We start from the raw sequence: 21,086 nt of genomic DNA on the forward strand, positions 1-21,086 counted from the left end.
TATGGACAGAGGTATAGACAGAGACAGATGCTGGATGTTGGCTGGGGAGAGTTTGAGGGTGCGTGCGAGGGACAGGAAGTGACATGACTTGGGAATGGGTTGGGGGGAGGGGGGGGGGGTGTTGAGGGATTTGTATGGTCCGACAGCTGGACTGAAAAACAGGCTATTTCAGGAAGGGATTTATACATTTGGTTGCTACCTCAAATCCAATGTGCAAGCTTAAAGCAGCAATTATTACATGTGAGCATTGTCTTAAAATTCTTCTGTTTGCAGTTTAGTGTTCATGGGAAACAGACCACTGGATATTGGGAGCTAGTGGTGACAGATTTGAAGTGAAAAAAAAAACTTTGTTTATTGGTCCTCCTGTGAGAATTGAAAAAAACAAATAATTGCCCTTTTGTGCTGGTGAACAACACTTAAACACGATTTGATAGCTGTTTCTTTCATAGCCAATGTTTAGTGCCTCTAATAAAGAATACAACTAAATAACTACTTGTAGGTCTATATTCATTTTATAAATGTCATTATTATTTTAGTAAATACTTTCAACATATAATGGATTATCCCCTCTTTGTGTGGTTCCATATGGCCATCCCGTTCAGGCGCGCAGGACGCACAAATTACGCACGGACAAATTACGTAACCACACCTAGGTTTTAACACAGAATTATACAAAAAAAACGGCCTCGAGTTCCCTTTCTTTTCATTCTAATCATAATATCGTAAATGTATTCTTAAATATGTTGCAATGCCAAAATTAACCAGAACGATCCTATTTACGGACAATTAAACAAGAGTATCTCTAACAACCCCCAAAAATAAAGCTTTTGAATTGAATTGACAAGAAACGATTTAAGCATTATATTTTAACAGACTACTTAAACTACAACGTGCTATACCAGATTTCTCATTGTTTGCCTTTTGAAAAGCGATAACCCCAAGACAGGTGCGCTTGAGTGCATTTCACGCGATTCCAAATCCTATAGGATCTATAAACATAAAACATATGTATGTCGTTAAAACAATCGGTATAAACATACGCCAAAACTTCAGGTGTAACAGAAAGTTGCTCAATAGGGACATAATGTCGAGGATAGATGGCGAATTGGGGTCCAGCATTTCTCTGAGTAAGTTAATCCCTTGACAATTAAAACAAAATTAGTTCTGCCATTAAAATAAACAAATGTAAGTGCCTACCTGTGTATTTTCCCAAGCGTTTTTCCCGCCACCGCCTTAAACCTATCTGGTCGGATCTCCATCCTTGCAGCTCGTTGACCCGGCCGGTGTGCTGTGGTCCTGCGCGCGCCCTTATCCCGCTTGAACGCGCCCAGCCCTTTTCTCTTTCCTCCCTCTCGATCACACTCATCCCATCCCTTTCCTACCCTCTCCACAACCGTGCACACTCCATCTGCACGCTAACGCAGATCCACTGAGATAGACGACAGTCTAACCCTTCCAACTGAAACTGAACTCGCAGTCTGACGGAGCGTTTAATTCTGGTGCTGCCTTACTTTGGTAATGACGGTCATTTCAACGTTATTATTTAGAGTATGCGGCCTAAGAATGTATTTTTTTTTCATAGAGAGAGAACGCCATTTACATTGTTTTTTGTCATTTTATTGATAAATACAAGAGGCATGTCGAAGTTCCGTTTAGTGAAAGTTTAGTGAACGACCCCTTATCAGAGGTCATGTTTTCTCTTTCTCCACGCTCTCCAATGAGAGTAGGGGGAAAGCGGTAGTGGGATAATCGTATGGATTTCCTCTAGTCGTCTAGCCAAGTCGTGCGTTGCCATCTAGAGGGTCGGTTTAGTAGGGTTAGTAACCAATGCATCCTTGTCATTTCTCTATACGAGCTCAAGAAATAGAGTAGCCTACATCTAAAATGCACATGGTTTTAAACGTTGAACCTAGAAATAAAACGGTCCCAACCCATCTATAGAAATATCATAGAAGAAAAACACAAGTGTTAATATGAAAGATAGGCTAATCTACAATCAGATCAACATCAGGAAGCTGGCTTGAAGACCATGAGGGTAAAGACAGTCATGTCTTGTGGGTAGTTATTCTACATTATCACATTCATAGGCAGTAAAAGTAATGGGTCTACTTCAGCACATCTTGCCCGCCGTGCTCCATTTCCCCAGAAACATTTGTTACGCTCTTATTATTCAAGTTTCTGATTCAGCAGTTAACTTATATAAAGAGACATTTTCACCATGGATGTTTATTACATGGACTGGGTGAAGGTTTGGTAGTTCCATCAGGATTATACATATATTGTTAAAATGGGGCTTCCACTCTATTATTTGATAAAATGATGTTATAATGAGGACAATTCGGTCGCCAACGAAAGGGATTTCAGTTTCAAGATCACCCCAGATCACATCCAAACTATATACAATCGACTTAAAAAAAAAAAAAAGGATTGTTACAGATGGAAGAAACTGTCTAAGAGCCGCTCCAGAAGTTGAAGCCGGCTAAGTAAACTTTCTAATGTAGAAAACAGTCAATAATCTTTGGATTATTGTATGATATTCACAATCATTGTGTTGTACAGCATCTTGACAGTGTTTCGTGTACAGTCTCTCTGCAGACTATCAGAGTTTGTTACATCTCTTCCACTCTTTATCCCCAATATGCAGCTTACATTCTCAAATGACCCCTGACAGAAATAAGCACATAGACAGGACTTACATTTTGCTAAAATAATCTCTTGGTAAATGATCTAAAAGCACTTGATTGTTCCAATGCTGAGTGGAGATTGTGGACCACTTCAACTGGTCCAACTGGTTCCCCACTGCACCTGCTGCTGAGGTGGGACAGGTGTGCAAACATCAGGCCATATCAGCCACTTGGGAGTGCAGCCCTACATTCATGAAAATGTGAACACTTACGATGTGTCAATAATTGCATTGAATTCCAGAGATGAGGCAGTAGATAAAGGTCCCTCCCCTGTGCTAGCCGTTGAGAGTGAAGCAGAGGATGGCATGAGCATTTGGCCCATCTGCAAAAGGCTGGCTAGACCTAAACCCACTTAGCTACTCCTCCCAACCTGAACCTCCAGTGCTGAGGTGTTTCAAACGTTCAAAGTACTGCTAAAACAAAAATGACAACAAATAATACAGCTTAGTCTCTCTCATGTGAGGAGTTACAGATAACCATCCGCGGCCATCCATTTGGATGAAATTCAGTCTTCGTGTCAACACTCAGCAACTACTTCCTGTTTCCTGAACCAGTCACACCACCGTGTCCTCCTCCTGCTCCTCCTCCAGCTCCAGCTCTGCCCGCTGGGGGAGGAGTTGGTAGTGCTCCTCACTACGGCCAGACAAGAACCCCACCCTAGAGCAAGCTGCTACGCCCCTCTGCTTCTCATCGTCCTCCTCCTCCTCCGCGTCCAGACGCTCCATGGAGCTGCACTTGGTGTACATCTCACGGTGCCCATCCTGGCCGACTATGGCCACGCAGCCGGCAACCGCCGCGTCTTGGGGCCGGAGGCGGGAAGCGCCGCGGCTACGCAGAGTGGAGTAAACGTAGCCGATGGGTACGGGCAGGGTGGGGATGATTATGAGCACGGTGATCATGGCCAGCGCCCAGCCCGGGTACTTGAGGCTGTCCTCCGAGGCCTGCAGACGGGCGGTCGCGATGATGGATGTGGTGGTTTGGGTGATGGTTGGAGCGATGTTGAGGTCATGGTGGCAGTGGGGGTAGTTGTGTTGGTGATGGTGATGGTTGGTGGAGGACATGGGAGGGGTTTGTGAGGGGGGTGGGGGGGGATTGGGGTGAGAGAGGAGGGGTTGGTGGTGGGAGGAAATTGGTGCGGTTAGGTCGGAAATCAAATAGATCGCAGTAATGGATTCCAATTTATTATGTTTTGATAATGTTTATAATTTTAAACTAGTTAATTAGGCCGTGAAATTAAAACAGATTATTTTATCCAAAGGGACTTGCATTTGTCAGAAGAAGATATAAAGAGGTAAATAAATACTTTGTGAGCACAGATAATCTCGTGAGCAGACGTCTTACCGTGTTCTCATTCCAGGCGGTGTACGTGGGCCATTTGAAGAACATGCGCAGAATACTGGCCACCAGCAGCCCCACCATGGCCAGCAGACAGACGTACTTCCACAGGTACTTGTACACCACCGGGGGGCGCCATTTCAGCATTACTTCAATGTCATCCAAGAAACTGGAGAAAATGGTAGTTATGAGAAGTATATAAACATGAGTCTTCTTGCATGTATTCCTCATGTAGTATAAAGGGACAAAATCAGACAGCCTGCAAGGTATTTTGCTCAAACTTCCTTGTCATTAGTCAAGTCGCTGTAACCTGCCAATATCATCAACCTGGTGAAGGATTGTTTCTAATTTTTAATGAGAGTGTAACTTGACTGTAAAATGAGATGAGCCGACTCATGTTATAAACATGAATGTGCCCTGCCATTAAAAATCAATTATCAGCAGGTGGGATACGCTAAAGCGCATCAACTGCCATACTTTTGAGTCACTGACTAAATTAAGGTTCAAACTAGTTTTTTTCTCTCACCGGTCTGCTCCGTAAACCCAGGATACGCTGTACGTCTCAAACACCACCACGATGATAAGCGGCAAGGTGGCGGAGTAATCATCGAACATCGTCACAAAGTAGTTCCCTGAACGCTGAGTGAACAGCAAGCCAATCAGGAAGCCCAAAGCACAGCTAGAGACTAAAGCAAAGAGCAAGAAAGAGGGCAAAAGACATGGTTAAAGAAAACGTTGGGATGGCTTTATAATTGCTAATTGATGTTCAATAGTCACGTTCAATTTGTAATGTGCAAGATTGAGTAAGAGTGATTGCACATTTAGTAGTAGGGAGACCTTCAGAGTTAAAAAAGCACAATATTTGTTCACTATTTGTAGGATTTCTGAGTTAACATAACATAACAGATAACATTATGATATCACTATCGATCAGCTTTGACAACAGACATACCCAGGTTATCTTAAAGGTCACATGACATGCTACTTTATGGATGCTTTAATATAGATTAGTCGGACCCCTAACACAGTATTTGAAGACGTTCCCGAAATTCAGCTGTGGTGCAGAATTACAGCCACTATGAGCGAGTCGCACATTGAGCTTTCGCCAAACGTGCCGTTTCGGTGTCTGTAGCTTTAATGCAAATGAGGAGGAGAGAGGCGGGTCAAGGAGGAGGGTGGGGGTGTGGCCCCGAGCAGCTTGCTGCCATGGTACCATGCACTCTGTTTACAGTGGATGTATCGCAATGGCGAAGCACACACAGCCTTTGGCCGTGTTCTGTAAACACTCTGGGTGCTCCGGCGGGCGTCCTGGAGCTCTATGTCTCAATGATATCATATTATAAATAGATATCTATATCATATAATATATATTATCACGGTCAAAAGCTGTGTGCGCCTCCAGACGATATTATGAATTCTCTGGGCGGGCAAGGCACAGAAAGGGGAGGTAGCTTGGCCCCTTGTGACGACATATCGGGCCACATTCCAAATCAGCTCGCCTGAGCTTCCATTTTTTCCAAAGGCGAGCAGGATACCTAGTGCTCGTTTCACACCAAACGCAAGTTTAAGCCACTGGGGGACGATAGGCAGGCTAGGGTAACTCATTCTAATGTTAGAAAACCTCATAAAGTGAGATTATCATGCCATGGGACTTTTAAGTATGAAATATTACACATGGAGAATCATTATTTATAATTCCATTTTGTTAACAAGTTCATAAAGTGATTATCAAAACAGCTTAGATTAAAGGAAATTAGTAAAAGCAGTTGGACTTTAGTAATGCTAGTGCTCAAAAGTATTGACTTGTGTGACTGCATCTTGTTATTCATCATTCTTCCTAGCTCAGATAAATCCGGCCACGTGTGTCGGCATCGGATTACAATCGTCAAATCTCTTCCCAACAGGGAATTTTAATCCTTGGGGAATTTCTCTTAAGATTCCTCCATGTGGTTAAACCCTTCTTACATATATTCTTTTGTGTACAGAGCAACTGAAAGACAAGCCATGTAGGCATTTAGAGACTATCTTACTTTCCAAGAAATGCAAGATTCCCAAAGTAAAGCAGTCATGTGATTTGACCGATTGGGATGGGACAGAACACGCAGGATTGCTATGATCTGTGAAGCCTAGTGCCAGGAGGGTCTGGCAGGACTGGATGAATGATGCTGAAGATAGTGACTGGCAGACCTTGATTGTCGTCAGTGTTATTCTTAGGGCTGACGTCCCCAAATAAACTACCAATCCCAATGCTTTCATACAGTAGGCTTAGAGCGAGGTTTTTTTTTATCAATTTTTTTTAACTGTGCTTTTTGGAAATGTGATTTAGTTGGTAACTAAATATGTACAAGTACTTAAAGGGATACTTCAGCCAGTATCAGAATCTGGTGAGAACGGGGCCATGTGTGTAACCTCTCACCCAGGCTTTACGCCTCATCTGAACAGTTGGGTATTGGATACATATTTCCAGACCCAGAAAGTGAAATGGAAACACCAGCCAAAGCCCGCTGGAGAAAGCGACTTCTGACCATAGAGTAAGTGTTTGTTTTTTTACTAACACATTGCCTACAATAGGTTTTAGTCCCGGGGAACGTGACAATGTAGTTATCCGAAAGTAGCCGATCTTATTGGCAGAGCATAGGCAACGTTACTTTAGATTGAAGTCCTTGTAAATAAGCTACTGAAGGCATAATTTATCATGCTTTGCTAATGTTGTTCTCTTTCTTTCTTAGACAGTATCGGCTTCCTGTGTTGTCCAGGCCATCAGAGCTAATTACCCAGCACAAGATGGGCAGTACCGCGGCTACCAGGAGACAGTAGATGCTTAAGAGATGAGCTGTGACTATTTTGACTCTAGCAAAACGCACCCTGCACGTTTTATTTTTGTAAATAGTTCATATTTTTTCATGAATAAAACATCAAATTCATGTTGGTTGTTGTGATTTGTGATTTGGCCTACTGTATAAGATAAACACTTATTTCAACTGGGTGAGAAAAAGTTGAGTTGACATATTTGATATGCTGAGCTACTGTAATTAGCATATGTTTTCATGCTGTACAGTAATATTAAAATGATGCATTTGAAAAAACGAGGGCAGAAGTCTAAACTAGTCAATGTATCACGGGGATATGTTAACACAAAGTTTGCTCGCACTACCACTCGCGCTAGGACCATGGGTCTTTCCCCCTCCAAACTGAAACAGGCGGGCTGTGCAGCGAGCGCAATGCACTGTGGGAGTTGGAGGATTTCTTACTTTTGAGCCAGAGAGACATTTTCTGCCTTTTCTCAGGCTAGGATGAACCTATTTCAATTTGGGTTTTTAATATTTAAAATACAGAGTATTATTTACTTCATATAACCTTCCTATCTCCACCGGTGAATTATCCCTTTAAGTTATAACCGTACAACATTATATAAAGAAGCAGCTACAAATCAAAACAAAATGAACACTAATAAAACACACACACTTTGTCATTATTAATAATAATAATAAATGAACTAAATGACACCACTGCCATCCTACCGGTGAGAACAGTGCGGTGTCGCCCCAGCAGGCTGAAGTTGTCCATGAGGGGGGTGAGGATGCCCTGCATGGTGCCAAACATGGTGCTGAGGCCCAGGTTGAGCAGCATGAGGAAGAACAGCGTGGACCAGAAGGGGCTGGCGGGGAACAGAGCCATGGCCTCGGTGAAGGCTATGAATGCCAGCCCTGTCCCCTCCACACCCTGGGAGAGGTGGGCGAGGCAAAGGAGGAAGAGAAGGAGGAGGTGGAGGAGCAGGAGGATAAAGGTGTACAGTGTGTGGCTGGTGTGAATATAAGTGGACACGGGATGTCGTAGGTAGTTCATTCAATAATATTGAACAACTATAATATTAATATACATAATAATTACTATAGTTGTAACAGTAGCTAGTGTAGCTATATAATTACAGTAACAGAAAAATAATATTGGAGAGTTGTATTGTTAAGTGTACAGCTACAGTTATACATAGTATGGATATAAATTCTACAATAAACTTTTTGGTGAGGATTTGTTCAAGCTTAGGTGTTCTCACTTTCAAAAGTGAGCAACCACTGGATTTCAGAATTACCTTATTCATCTCCTTGTCCAGATCGCAATCGGTGATGTTTGGACCCGCCAGGGAGCCGTAGTGCGAGAACCACTCTTGGTATTCACCGATGGACACGGAGCTCGGGCCGCTCACGTTGAACTGGGGCCACCACGGCTGCTCCGACCAATGGGATGCCTCCTCACCCAGGAGGCCCAGGTTACTGAAGGACACCAGAGTTACGTTGACGCAACGTACGCCATCATAACCTGATAATATCCAGCACCAATTATGCATTGCTGGCAATAATTTAACGTTTAGATCAGTAGCAGCACTACAAGGTAGACGTGTGCAGACGCACACAAATTGGTGTCACATTAGTACAGAAGAGTCCGAGAGAAATCCAGTAGCCAACTTGTACTGCCAACGATTGGGGAGAGCACAAAATTCCGACCACATTAGCAAACACGACACACACGTCTGTGCTTCCATCTGTCCCCTGTTTCCTGAAATGTGGAACAGATCGGATGACACACACACACACACACACACACACACACACACACACACACACACACACACACACACACACACACACACACACACACACACACACACACACACACACACACACACACACACACACACACAACCCCCCCCCCCCATAAACAAACAAACAAGCTAAACAAACACAAAGAGAAAGAACACCCACTCTGCCACGCAACGCAGCGTGATGTTCTTGGCGCGGAAGCCGAGCACCACAAAGACAACCAGCGAGGCCAGCACGGACGTCATGAAGTTGATGCCGGACACCATGAGCGCGTCCCGGTGGCAGTTGTTGTTGACGGGGTTGTAGGAGGAGTAGGCAATGACGGAGCCGTAGCCCAGGCCCAGCGCGAAGAACACCTGCGTGGCCGCCTGCCGCCACACCTGCACCTCCCCCCAGGTCTCCACCTGGGCGTAGACAGGGGAGGGGGAAGGGAGGGGGGAGAGAGAGGGGGTAGAGGAGTCGATGGTGTAAAAAAGGAGTTGTATACTTTAACTTGGGTTTTTCTGGCTTGTTGAGATTGACGATCAATTATCTATGGATGATTAGTTATTTTGAAATAATACAGGTAACCATTAAAAAAAATCGATCCATCAATATATATATATATATATATATATATATATATATCTCTTTTATGATGAAACTGAGTGTTTACTTTTGGGTAGAACATGTACGCGATCCCCTCCATCGCCCCATCCAGCATCAAACCTCGCACGAGGAAGATGATGAGCACCACATACGGGAAGATGGACGAAAAGTACATCACCTGGAGAGCACAAACAGTATGTGTCAATCAGGTCTAACGTTCTGGCATCTATGCACATGATGTAGTGGAAAAAAACTAGAAAATTATAAGCATAGAAAATAAAAAGCATAATTTCATTTGACAATACACATTATAAAAAATGTACATTGTGATATGAATAGTAATGAATAATAATTGACAAGGTTTTACCCTGGCCGAGGACTTGATTCCTTTGATCATCCCAAGGGCAACGATGGCCCAAGCAGCCAATAGGCAGCCTGTCATGATGGGGTTGAACCCCGCTGATTCGTCTATGGAGTTGGTGATGTCAAGGGCCTTTCGGAACCAGAAATAGGACGTAGGGGAGCTGCCCTCACATTCCTTAACTGGTCACATGGTAAGAAGAGAAGAGGAGGGGGAGGAGGGGGGGTTATGTTAAGTCAGGAACAGAGGAAGTGGTATCAGATATCTGATACTTTGTAGTGTGTATAATAAGAAGCAGTGATGCCATAACACCAAGCAAAAAAATAAAACATTTACTTTATTTGAAAATAGCGGCCACCTTCATTTTGGATTGGATGAGCAAGATCATTAAAGTATGGGGGAGGGTGCTTCCCCTGGGAAACTAGAACAAAAAACTTTACAGAACGCAATTAGTCCTCTTACACAACGTCCTCCTTTTCAGTGGTCAGCCAGTGGCAGTGAAACTGCAAATGATCAGTTCATAGATTTTAGGGCTAGGCCTACCGAGTGCCAGTGTCTCATAGAGAATTTTGTTTTATCTACGTTTCGTTCGAAAGCCGTAGCCCAAACAACAAACTCTAAAATGTAAAACACACACACACACACACACACACACACACACACACACACACACACACACACACACACACACACACACACACACACACACACACACACACACACACACACACACACACACACACACCTGTGTTGTTGGTAGCAGTGTCGATGGGACACTGTTCCCACGGCAGGGGGTACTGGAAAGAGTTTCCCATGTAGAAGAGGCTCCATGCAATGATGACATTGTAGTAGAGCGCCACGTAGAAACACACCTGAGAGACGACAAACGGTTAGTAAAGCATTTATTGCTGAAGTCGGACAAACAATATAGTATTTACTACTAAAGGAGGAGGAACAGCTGGATAGTGTTTACTTCTGAAAGAGGACAATCATTTAGTATAGCTGTCACGTTAAAATTGTACCGGGGGCGAAAATTGTACCGGCCTACGTCATCGTTCGTTTACATCCTGACAACCTGACAACCTGCCCGGCAACAAACGACGCGATGCAGAAAACATGTTTCCAAACGACGAAATAACATAATACAGATAGCGGATCGCTATCTGTATTATGATAGATAGCAATAACACTTGTTTTTACTTTATATTTGTATTGTATTTAATTGTTTAATCGAAACAATAAAAAAATTTGCAGATAGCGATCTATCGCTATCTGCAAATCGCTATCTGTATTATGTTATTTCGTCGTTTGGAAACATGTTTTCTGCATCGCGTCGTCTGTTGCCGGGCAGGTTGTCAGGATGTAAACAAACGATGACGTAGGCCGGTACAATTTTCGCCCCCGGTACAATTTTAACGTGACATAGCCTTTACTACTGAAGGAGGAGAAACAGTAGGTATAGTATTAACTACTCAAGGAGGATAAACAGTATTTACTACGGACAGAGCTGAAGCAGTTAGTGTAGTATTTACTACAGTAGTATATTGGCTTCTTGTTATAAGGACCGAAACGGGTAGGCTGCATACACTGGGGAATTTAACCTAGGCCAGGTTAAAGGATCCCAGGTTGAATGGACCCAGTGGATATAGAAACTGTCTTGTAATGGGAGATGTAGGCATCCAGGCAACTTGGAGGGCTGGGTCACCACTAGTCACATTTACAAATGTTCACCACTTTCTGAGGTGTGACGGTAGTGTGAAATATCAGCTTTAAGACCTAGCTGACAACCGTTTGGTTTGAGAAGCTATTAGTAGTACATTTCTCTATGATTTGGTCTAAAACACAATCCGATTCTATTTATTGAAAAAACACAAAATACAATTGTCAAAACTATGGCAGTCAGTTGATAGTGATAATATTGTTGTTTCTCGTGTTACCAAGCCACGTGGGAGTTCTGTTCGGCTCATTTTAGTTTTGCCTGTTGCATAACACGAGTTCCAGAACACATAAATCATTACACCACATGGTCACACACACACACACACACCTAAAGATAACTTCTTTTGAAATATTTTCCGTTCACCGGTGACACCAACAGCTACACACTACCAATGCTGCCTGTATCCAGTTTGGCCAATAGAAGAAGGTCTAAAAGCGCATTGAGTCTGTGTATACCATATGAAATGTACTATACAAATAAACTTGACTTGACCTGCGGGGGGAAGGCCCAGGTAGGATAGAACGGAGACACGAGTAGCGTGGTCGGGGCCTCGAATGAAGGAATGCACCAACGGACTTGAAGCTCTCACCAAGCAGCTGGAGTATCCGATGCCCGCCAGCTTGGGGGAGATGTGCTTCCACACACCGATGCTGCCCTGCCGGATGCACTGGCCCGCCGCAAGCTCCATGAAGAAGAGGGGAACGCCAATCACCACCAGCAGAATCACGTACAGCACCATGAACGCCCCTGCAGAAAACACACAATACAGGGTGGAGGCTGAAACACTGAGGTCCTGTTTACAAACCCATCATTCTGACCTGAAGAAGAAAAGAAAATTGGAGGATAAAAGCATCCACCAAAGAGGATATTCTTATGCTCACATAACTTAAAGAGAGTCTTAAAGAGAAAATGCCAGTAAACTCAAAATAGTTTTTCTTTCATTTAAACATTGTAATTTGTCTTATATGATCGTCAACGTCGCCATCTATGCGGAAGTGCGGACATCTGGAGGTCTGCAGGCAGTGGTTGATCGCGGCGTCCAAGAGGCACTTGTAGTTTAACGATTGGTGTTGGTTGATGGTGAAGCACCGTCTGAGCAGCAATGTATTTAATGTTTGCGTCCGAGGGAGGGATAGGATTCCCGGATACTTACAGTACATCGCTACGGTGTGCGGCGTATTTCTTACACAACATCGCTCTTTATAACGCTCATACACAAGTTAACAGTGCTAAAGGTTGTAACCATGGGGATGACACGCCCTCCTCTTTCCGAGAACTCTCAACCCAAAACATATGATTTATAAACTCAGTGTTCAAATTCCAGAAACAGTGGGCTCAAAGGCTTTTTTAAAAAAAAAGGGGATTCAATTAAAGAAAAACAATTTCAAGAAATAAAACTGCACACCTCCTCCATTCTGGTGACACAGGTAAGGGAACCTCCAGACGTTCCCCAGGCCTACGCTGAAGCCCACCTGGGCCAGGACGTACTGCAGCTTGGAGTCCCAGGCTGGACGGTCCTGCCCCTCAGCCCCGCCACCAGCCACCTGCCCCGGCCCAAACTGGGTCTCCACCTGGCCCTCGTCCAACCAGTGGCTCTCCTCCGCGTCGTCGGTGGGCAGCGGAGGCTTCTCTGCCTGGAACGCACCGAGAGGAAGGCTTGGTTTGATTGGTATGGTTTGGTTGGTTTTTCCCCTTCGTTATCATGCCGATTCTTTCATTCAATGCATAGATCAATTAGGGGAGCATTAAGAAGAGGGTGAAAAGGACATGGGACATGCAAGAAAAAAACTAAGTGAAATAAAGTGAATTGTACTGAGATTATTATTAATTAAAGTGAAGGCAAACAGAATCTGAAAACATAAAATAACCACAAATAGAGGGACTTATTATTTAAATACCTACCGAATATCTTGCTAGCAAAATGTCAAACAAAGGGGATATTAAAGGGACACCTCATCCATTTGCATTAAGCTTTCTATCGTCAGAAACCCAGTCATATTTTTGAATGGTCTTGCATCATTCCCTAATTTTCCCCTGAGACGGGAGAGATCTGTATCTACCTCTATCACTTCCTCCTTTAAATGACGTAAAATCAAAAAACTACAAGCACATTACAGATCAGTGCCAGTGGTCGGGACCTTGGGGTGCATGGTTTAAACCAGGGCTCTTCAACAGGGGGTCCGCGAACCCTAGGGGGTCCGCGGAGGTACTGCAGGGGGGTCGCGAAAGTTTTTGTTGATTAGACATTTTTTTTATATTCCCACCGCAATTGTTTCCACAAATCGAAATGTCTTTAACTACACATTAACATGAATCCAACACATTAGCCGCGTTTACATGGACACTTTTGATCCGATGGAGAGCTTTTCTCTGCCTGCTCCTTCAATTAAGAAGAAGGATAGTTTAATATGAAACACAATTTTATACAATACATAAGTAGGGGGTCCCCGCTCCATCTCTCCGTCAGTTTGGGGGTCCTTGGCTGGGAAAACGTTGAAGACCCCTGGTTTAAACGATATATAGATAGTACACCGGTACAGAGAATTTGCGCTACGGTATGGATTTTGCGATACCGTGTAACCGATAGATAACACGAGCGCTAAAGAAGCAATGATGTAGTACCAGAGACGCAGTCGTTTATTCATAATATTATCGGGCGCACACAGCTCTTGGCCTTGTTCTACATGATATTCTAGAACACTCCGGGAGCTCCAGCGGGAGACCTGGAGCTCTATATCTAAATTATATTATATAATACATAGACATCTATAATATAGTATATAATATCACAGCCGAAAGTTGTGTGTGCCTCTGCATAATATTATGAATAAACGACTGCGTCGGGTTCTCCGACGTTTCTGGTCCTTCCACATCAATCTGAAATCGCGGTACATCTGGATTTCAGAGAGTCAAACCCAGCGTTCCTTCCCCCAATTCCCTCTCTACCGTTGAATTACACTATCTGGTGTTTGGCGTGGTGCTTTAGATTGCTGTGCACATCGTCCAATGTGGACGGTTTTAGTTGACTCCGCTTCTGTATAACATATCCAGCACCGGAGAAGGCTCGCTCCCAATCGTAAAACCCGCGACCGACCCACGCTGTTCATGCGTCTTACCCGCGCGCACCCGTGTTCAACACAGTATTATTTTACACCCGTTTCATCCAAATTGTGCAGGTCACCCTTCGGGTACCCGAACCCTTGCAGGACTCTGGCCGAGACAACCCCCACTACAAGTCTTTACTTGTTGTGGAAGTACCAGAGACCTCCGTGAACCCAACGCAGACTTTAATTCATAATATCATCTGGAGGTGACAGCTTTTGGCCGTGATATTATATTATATAGATACCTATATATTGTATGATATTATATTATTGAGTGAACGCTGATTGGCGTTGTGGGAGTTGTCATCTTCAAATCCACAAGCGCCAAAAAGTTACTATTCAACTCCATATATAACCCTCATTCAATACAGATTCATGTCTCCACCGGTGAAATCTCTAATATGTATAATCTTTAATATACATCTCAAAGTCAGCTTATAAACTCTATAAACTAAATACTGTTGTGTGTAGTCTGTTCTTCCTCAAATTCCAGAACGCCATAGCTTCGTTCAGCAGCAACATCTGTCATTGGTCACCTGCTTGGCCACGTAGCCCAGTGTGAAAATAGGCATCACCTGTTCAATCATTGAAGGAAAAGATGGAAGTCTAATTTCCTCTCTATGCAACATAAATTCTGTCTCTACTGTGTGGGCAAATAAAGACTAAAGAGCTGGGGTCATCAGCAGGTAAATCAGTGGCCACCAAAACTAGGTTGTTTTAATAGAAATTTAAATTAAAACCGATGCCAAAAACGGCTCTGTTAAATAAATGCCTGGACTTATCACAGTGGCCTTGCAAGACGATTCCAATATGCAATATATACTACACACTAGTACGTAAAAAAATAAATAAAAATCAGTTGAGTCCATTTCATCAATGAAGCACAATGACTTGAATCAGACTTCAGAAGTCTGATTCAAGTCATTGTGCTTCTCTCGTGAAACATGTTATTGTACACCATGTTGCTGATAGGATAAGCAGTAGTGAGGTCACCTTCCTGCTGATATTTACCCTTACCAAATCCTTATGATCTGTGAGACTAACCCTTAGCTGATCATTCTATATGTGCCTCAGTGGGGGATGTAAAAGAAAAAAAACAAACACGTTTACTTAAGGCTATGGGAAAATGTCTCAAAGGGAGCCAGGAAGGGAGGGTTTCAGAATGTCTATTTTCTTTGTGGGTAAATCAGCATCATATTCTATTCATGCTAGCCTACCAAAGACCCCATGTGAAACGTAACGGCATGACGTATTGCCGTTCCCATTTCATAAATAAACACAGGAGATATGTTCCATATGGGGGCCGGAGAGGGGCGGGTGCCTACTGGATGATGTGGCAGGAACTGAGGAGAAGCTCATCTAACTAGCAGCAAAACCTGTCAACAAACTTAGGGGTGAAAATAGGTCTATGATTGCATAGGACCAGTGTAGATACGTGGCATGACACGGGTCAAAAGGGAGGTGGAAAAAGTCTGAGCCAAGTCTGTGACTTTGCCTAAGTACAGAGACCAACCTCCAGGCCCAGGGAGAGAGCCTGATAACACACACACACACACACACACACACACACACACACACACACACACACACACACACACACACACACACACACACACACACACACACACACACACACACACACACACACACACACACACACACACACACACACACACACAGGAGCCCTTAAAGAAAGAGAGAGCTAGAGCGAGAGATATGGGGGAGGGGGGGCTTCTCCAAAAAGGGATGTTTGGGTTACGCTTGGTCGGTGGTGGGGGTGGTGCTAATGTGGTGTTACCCGAATAGGGTTAGATCACCTTCAGACACACGGTTACAGAAACTGATAGAAAAGAAAAAACATTTCACAAATGGTTAAATATTTTAATAATTAATATCTCTCATTCTGGTAATATGTGATTCAATTCTGACTGTAAAATGGAGGTTAAATTCAAGGATCAAAATTCATATGACAAGGGTCATATGAACTGTCTTCTCCATGTGTTCAAAATGTCATTTTTTGACTCCTATTTTCTTACTCTATTCTATTTATAGTCCAAGATGTCGATATAGTACTGACAGTCGATCACATGACAGGAAACCGTATCCCACCCACCCACACACTCTCCCACACTTCCCAAGCGCTCTTTAGTTTCCAAGACAACTAGCAGGGTTTTCAGCTTGTTAATGCTAAAGCAACCACAACTAACAAGCTCCGACTCCCACCTTTTATTGTGAATAAAGACCCTATACGTACGAGAATGGCTAATGTTCATTATGGGTGGATGTGTGTTGGGAGGAGAATGAGTAGTAGGTATTCTGTGACCCAGAATAAACATGGGGATGGGAGTAACAAAAAAAAAAATAGAAAGAAAATAAATGGACGATGCATATCAAGAATCATGTCAGGACGAATACCACTCTGACAGACTCAGACTTAGATGTGCAATGCCGTAAGGACGGCCGTTGAAAAATCTAGCCAGCTTGGGAGGACACTGATGCAGAGTCTCCAAAACCTCTTCATTATTTATCGGCCAAAACTTGCAGAGGGAACATGCCTACCATGCATAGTGAAAACCGCAAGGATTGACCGATCGCATCCCCAATGGCAACTCGACGCGATACAGAACACTTTCACTTTCTGACACGCATCAATCTCCTTGTCTGTTGGTTCCCAGCACTGACCATTTAGTACAGGATGGTCTAGTGGCTAAAGGGGGTCCTATAGGCTCTGGGTCTGAGCCTTTCCTGTAGGTGTCATTGAGTAACGTGTCTAACTTGTTCCATACCAACTTGTCTCTGAAATCCATTTTGATGAAAGTGGAAGTGCTCTAAATAACCCAAATAAAGATCCTTTCCTTCAAGACACCCCCAAAATCCAGGTAGTCATTTGGGAGGTCCCCATAACCTGGACCATAACCAACCATGCACTATACCAGTTGTGCCGGACAGGACCAAATTAGGGTCACATGTTCAAACAAGTTGGTATAGGATTACACCGTTGAGTACGTCAAGCAATCCTCTAGCATGTTGCTGTTCAATAACGTTCACGCACAGTTTTACAACTGTCGAACAAACTCTACAACAAGCACTCCCTAGTCGTGGTTCGGTGAGTGTAAAAATAGACAGAGATGATGTACGGGCGGGAGGTGTGGGACACCTCCCGCCTTGTCGTTTTTATCAATCTTTATTGAGAGTCTCCTGCGCTTTTCTTTACATCTGCTGGTTTCACAGCCGCACAGTTCAAGACAGAAACAGCCTGAACAGTATTGTCAACATCTGTTGACAATACAACGTTGGTAGTACATTTACCATTTTGCTGTCCATCGTCATTTAGCAGTGAATTCAGATACGTGTCATTATGGGGCAGATAGGGGTTATGCTTGTTGCTCAAATACGTCTAGAGGTAAGTTACATTTTTGGGGATAACACCTAGGACATTTCAGAGAGGAGTGCTACAGCAGTAGATAAAATCCCCCCCCCCCTGTTGTTTAACCTTGGGGACTGTAATAATAACAACATATGAATAGTTGGCAGGGTATTTTGAGATGTAAACACCCCTCAAGTCCAGCATACTCTCCATTGTAAAGAGGAATGAACTAGAGGCTGAGATCTTTGTGGGTGGTTCGTATTATGTATGTTGACTGTACAAATGATTATCAAGGCTCTTTCCATCACATGTTGTGGCAAATCCAAGCACATTGTTCCACCTGGCTTGGATGTACTTCTCAACAAATTCGCATCATGTTTAACATTGCACAATGTTTGCTCTGTGTGTGTGTCCGTCTTTTGCCAAAAGCGTGCGCGTGCATATATATATATGCTCTGAAATGTATGGATAGGGAGATATTTTTCCTGGCACGGGGAGAGGAAAACATAAATAGAACAGTAATGGTTACCTGTGGATCAAAATCATCTTTCCGAAAATAGAGCCTACACATGCAATTTGTGTGGTAAATCTATTTGAGAGACATGTAGACCTATAGTGTTACAGTGAACATATTTACTTATTTCTAGTTATCAAGATATTACGGTGTCAACGCTGGAGTCAAGGTCACTGAATAAGAACGCTGTTCAGCTAAGCTCCTCAAGGGAATCGAGGCAACTTTTTTTGTTTTTTCTAATGTTTCCTTTTTTGAACCCATTTCAATCCAGTTCACCAATGCCACCTTTTGGCAAAAAAAATTATAACAATTCGAAATATTACGTCTAAGCATTTTTTAGGGAATTCTTAAAACGGATCTATCAAAACGGATCTATGATGAAAATATTAGTTATAATGATTATAAATGAATAAGATGAAATTTGTATTAGTTCGAAAGATTGAACCACCATTTATATCCATGAAGTATCCCACGTGGATGCATTAATTGTGTATCCATGATTAAAATGATGCAGCATGTGGATGTTGTGTGCTTAAATTATGACTAACAAACGCTAAAGCTTGAATACGATGGTATTTTACGTTGCTTGGACCACATTTTTCCTCCTGAAACGGCATTTATAAAATGGGAAACCAATCCAACAGTGCATCCCTGAATATAATAGGCCACACTGTATTGCACTTAAAAAAAGTTTGCTTTACTTTTATTATTGCAGACCACCCCGATGTGCACGGTACTGCTCAACGGCGTCGTAGCGCGTGTTTGTTTCTATGCAGACAACTCCAGTAATGTAGAACAATGGCAGTAGGCCTACAGACCGTTAAGATAAGAGATGTAGGCTAGTTGTTGGAAAAGGGGTTGCAGCGGGGGTTCACTTACCATGCTGCAAGTGCTGTGGAAACGCGTGCCAGTAAAGTGTGTTCAGATATGGTCTTCCCTCGCCCCCTCCGCTACGCGTAGCTACTTTTTGCTTTAAATACCGTAAACCGATTTTGGACTGTAACAAAGGCTACGTTTGTTTTGTTCGTTCCCAAGACATGTTGCTGTCAAGGAGGTTCGCACAGCTGTCACAAGTCACGCTCCAATCATGAAGTTAGCACATGGAGAGGAGAGAACGCTAACAAAAACTTTTACGCCCCGCCTTGCCTCTACATTCTACAACAGCAACGGGCGGTCGAGAAAGCGGTCCCTCTCTTGAGATTCAAGATTCGAAAGGGTGGATTGGCATGAAAAATATTCATTGAGCATACATTGCAAAAACATATTAGTATGTTTATTAATTGTAAACTTTATATGCTGTATATTAATTAATATAAGTAGCAATAATAACAATATAATAATAACAAGGATAATAGCCCTGCTCATTTATGAAAGTCGGCTATAAATACAATATGATACAAATGTTAATGTGTATGTAGGCCTACAGTGTAATACTTTTATATTGTGTAATGATGTTTTGGTCAGGATAGCCTTGAGCTAAGGAAACTTTTTCCAGGTCCGGACAACTTGTCTTAAATTCCTGCTCCCTCTCCCTCTGCCTCTCCCCCCCCCCCTCTTTCTCTCTCTCTCTCTCTCTCTCTCTCTCTCTCTCTCTCTCTCTCTCTCTCTCTCTCTCTCTCTCTCTCTCTCTCTCTCTCTCTCTCTCTCTCTCTCTCTCTCTCTCTCTCCAATGTTCGAGTTTTAATGGGCTTTATGGGCGATGTAGACGTAAATCAACACTGAAAAAGAACAAAAAGTAGATTCAAGATAGCCTACCACAAAACATACGATATAATAAAAGTAAATATGCATAACAATTACATTGAATAGTCACAATGTAGAACATAATAGGCCTATTGGTGGAAATGTAAATATATTCAGTGAAACGTAAGACAATTATATTATATGGAAATGTTGAAATGCTATTATAAGCCTTTCCACATGCTACCATTTAATTAATAAATACAGTTTTTGTTATCTTCGATCTAGCTCATTTGGGGGGAGAAAAAATCCACTCTCTCCAGGAGCGTAACTGTGTTCATCCCTACTTTCCGTTACCTTTCTGTAACCACTTAAACATTTTATTTTTGGGCGCCATGTAATTTCAGAACCAATGCACAAGAGGGCGCACTCTTCACAGCCAGCCTCAAGATCAACGAGTAATGTATGTTGTTGTTTATATTTGTGATTATTTTATAAATAATGGCGATTGAGATAGCTTTTTAAGTGTCAAAAATATGTTTAACCTCAATGAAGTTCAGCAATAAGATAACGACGAGTGTCGCTCAGAATTAAAAAAAGTGATTGAAGAAAATTGAATTAATCTAACACAAGGGTTTGGTCGTATGGGTGCGGCGGTGTGACTATTGTTTGATTATCTTTCAGTGTGTAGGCAATTTGATTTTCGTGAACCACCTAAGATTGCACAATTTGATTGGTTTGCTATCCCGGGATATTGGGCAATATCCCTTGAGATCTCCAACTCGCGCTAATAAAAACAAATAAACCGCTAATAAAAACAAATAAATCCCAGAAAAAAACGTTATCTTGTTTATTTTTGGAGTGTTCACTTGTAGTATATATTCAAAGGGAATAGTGGGGAATATAATTCCCCACTAATCACGGAGCCTGAGGTGAATAATTGTTTAGGTAGGCCTATATACTAGCCTACACGTGAATGCTCCAAAAAAAAAAAAAAAAACACTTTTTGTCTGGATTTATTTGTTTTTATTAGCGGTTTATTTGTTTTTATTAGCGTGACGAGACGACCGTCACACATATCCTTATGACATCACAGGTGGACACGCCCACCTGTGATGTCATAAGGGACAGATTT

General features: G+C 42.8%; 2 protein-coding genes across 2 annotated transcripts in view; both read right to left on the minus strand.

Moving 5' to 3' along the window:
• slc17a7a (solute carrier family 17 member 7a) overlaps positions 1-1,423 on the minus strand; it is a 19,974-nt gene extending 18,551 nt beyond the window's left edge. Inside the window, exon 1 of the mRNA XM_056609070.1 lies at positions 1,198-1,423. Within this exon, the coding sequence (XP_056465045.1) occupies positions 1,198-1,259 (62 nt within the window). The 5' untranslated portion in view covers positions 1,260-1,423. The remainder of the gene's footprint in view (positions 1-1,197) is intronic.
• Positions 1,424-1,601: 178 nt separating this feature from the next.
• slc6a16a (solute carrier family 6 member 16a) lies at positions 1,602-19,442 on the minus strand. The gene is made up of 12 exons (XM_056579880.1): positions 19,151-19,442; positions 12,692-12,920; positions 11,876-12,033; positions 10,312-10,438; positions 9,573-9,748; positions 9,273-9,383; positions 8,780-9,021; positions 8,110-8,290; positions 7,541-7,742; positions 4,546-4,705; positions 4,026-4,188; positions 1,602-3,625 (listed from the first exon to the last, which is right to left on the minus strand). Exons 1-12 carry the CDS (start codon positions 19,151-19,153, stop codon positions 3,239-3,241), a joined length of 2,139 nt encoding a protein of 712 aa, XP_056435855.1. The 5' UTR covers positions 19,154-19,442; the 3' UTR covers positions 1,602-3,238.
• Between the last annotated feature and the right edge of the window lie 1,644 nt (positions 19,443-21,086).

The sequence above is a fragment of the Gadus chalcogrammus genome, chromosome 2, assembly GCF_026213295.1.
Source record: "Gadus chalcogrammus isolate NIFS_2021 chromosome 2, NIFS_Gcha_1.0, whole genome shotgun sequence".
Classification (NCBI taxonomy): domain Eukaryota; kingdom Metazoa; phylum Chordata; class Actinopteri; order Gadiformes; family Gadidae; genus Gadus; species Gadus chalcogrammus.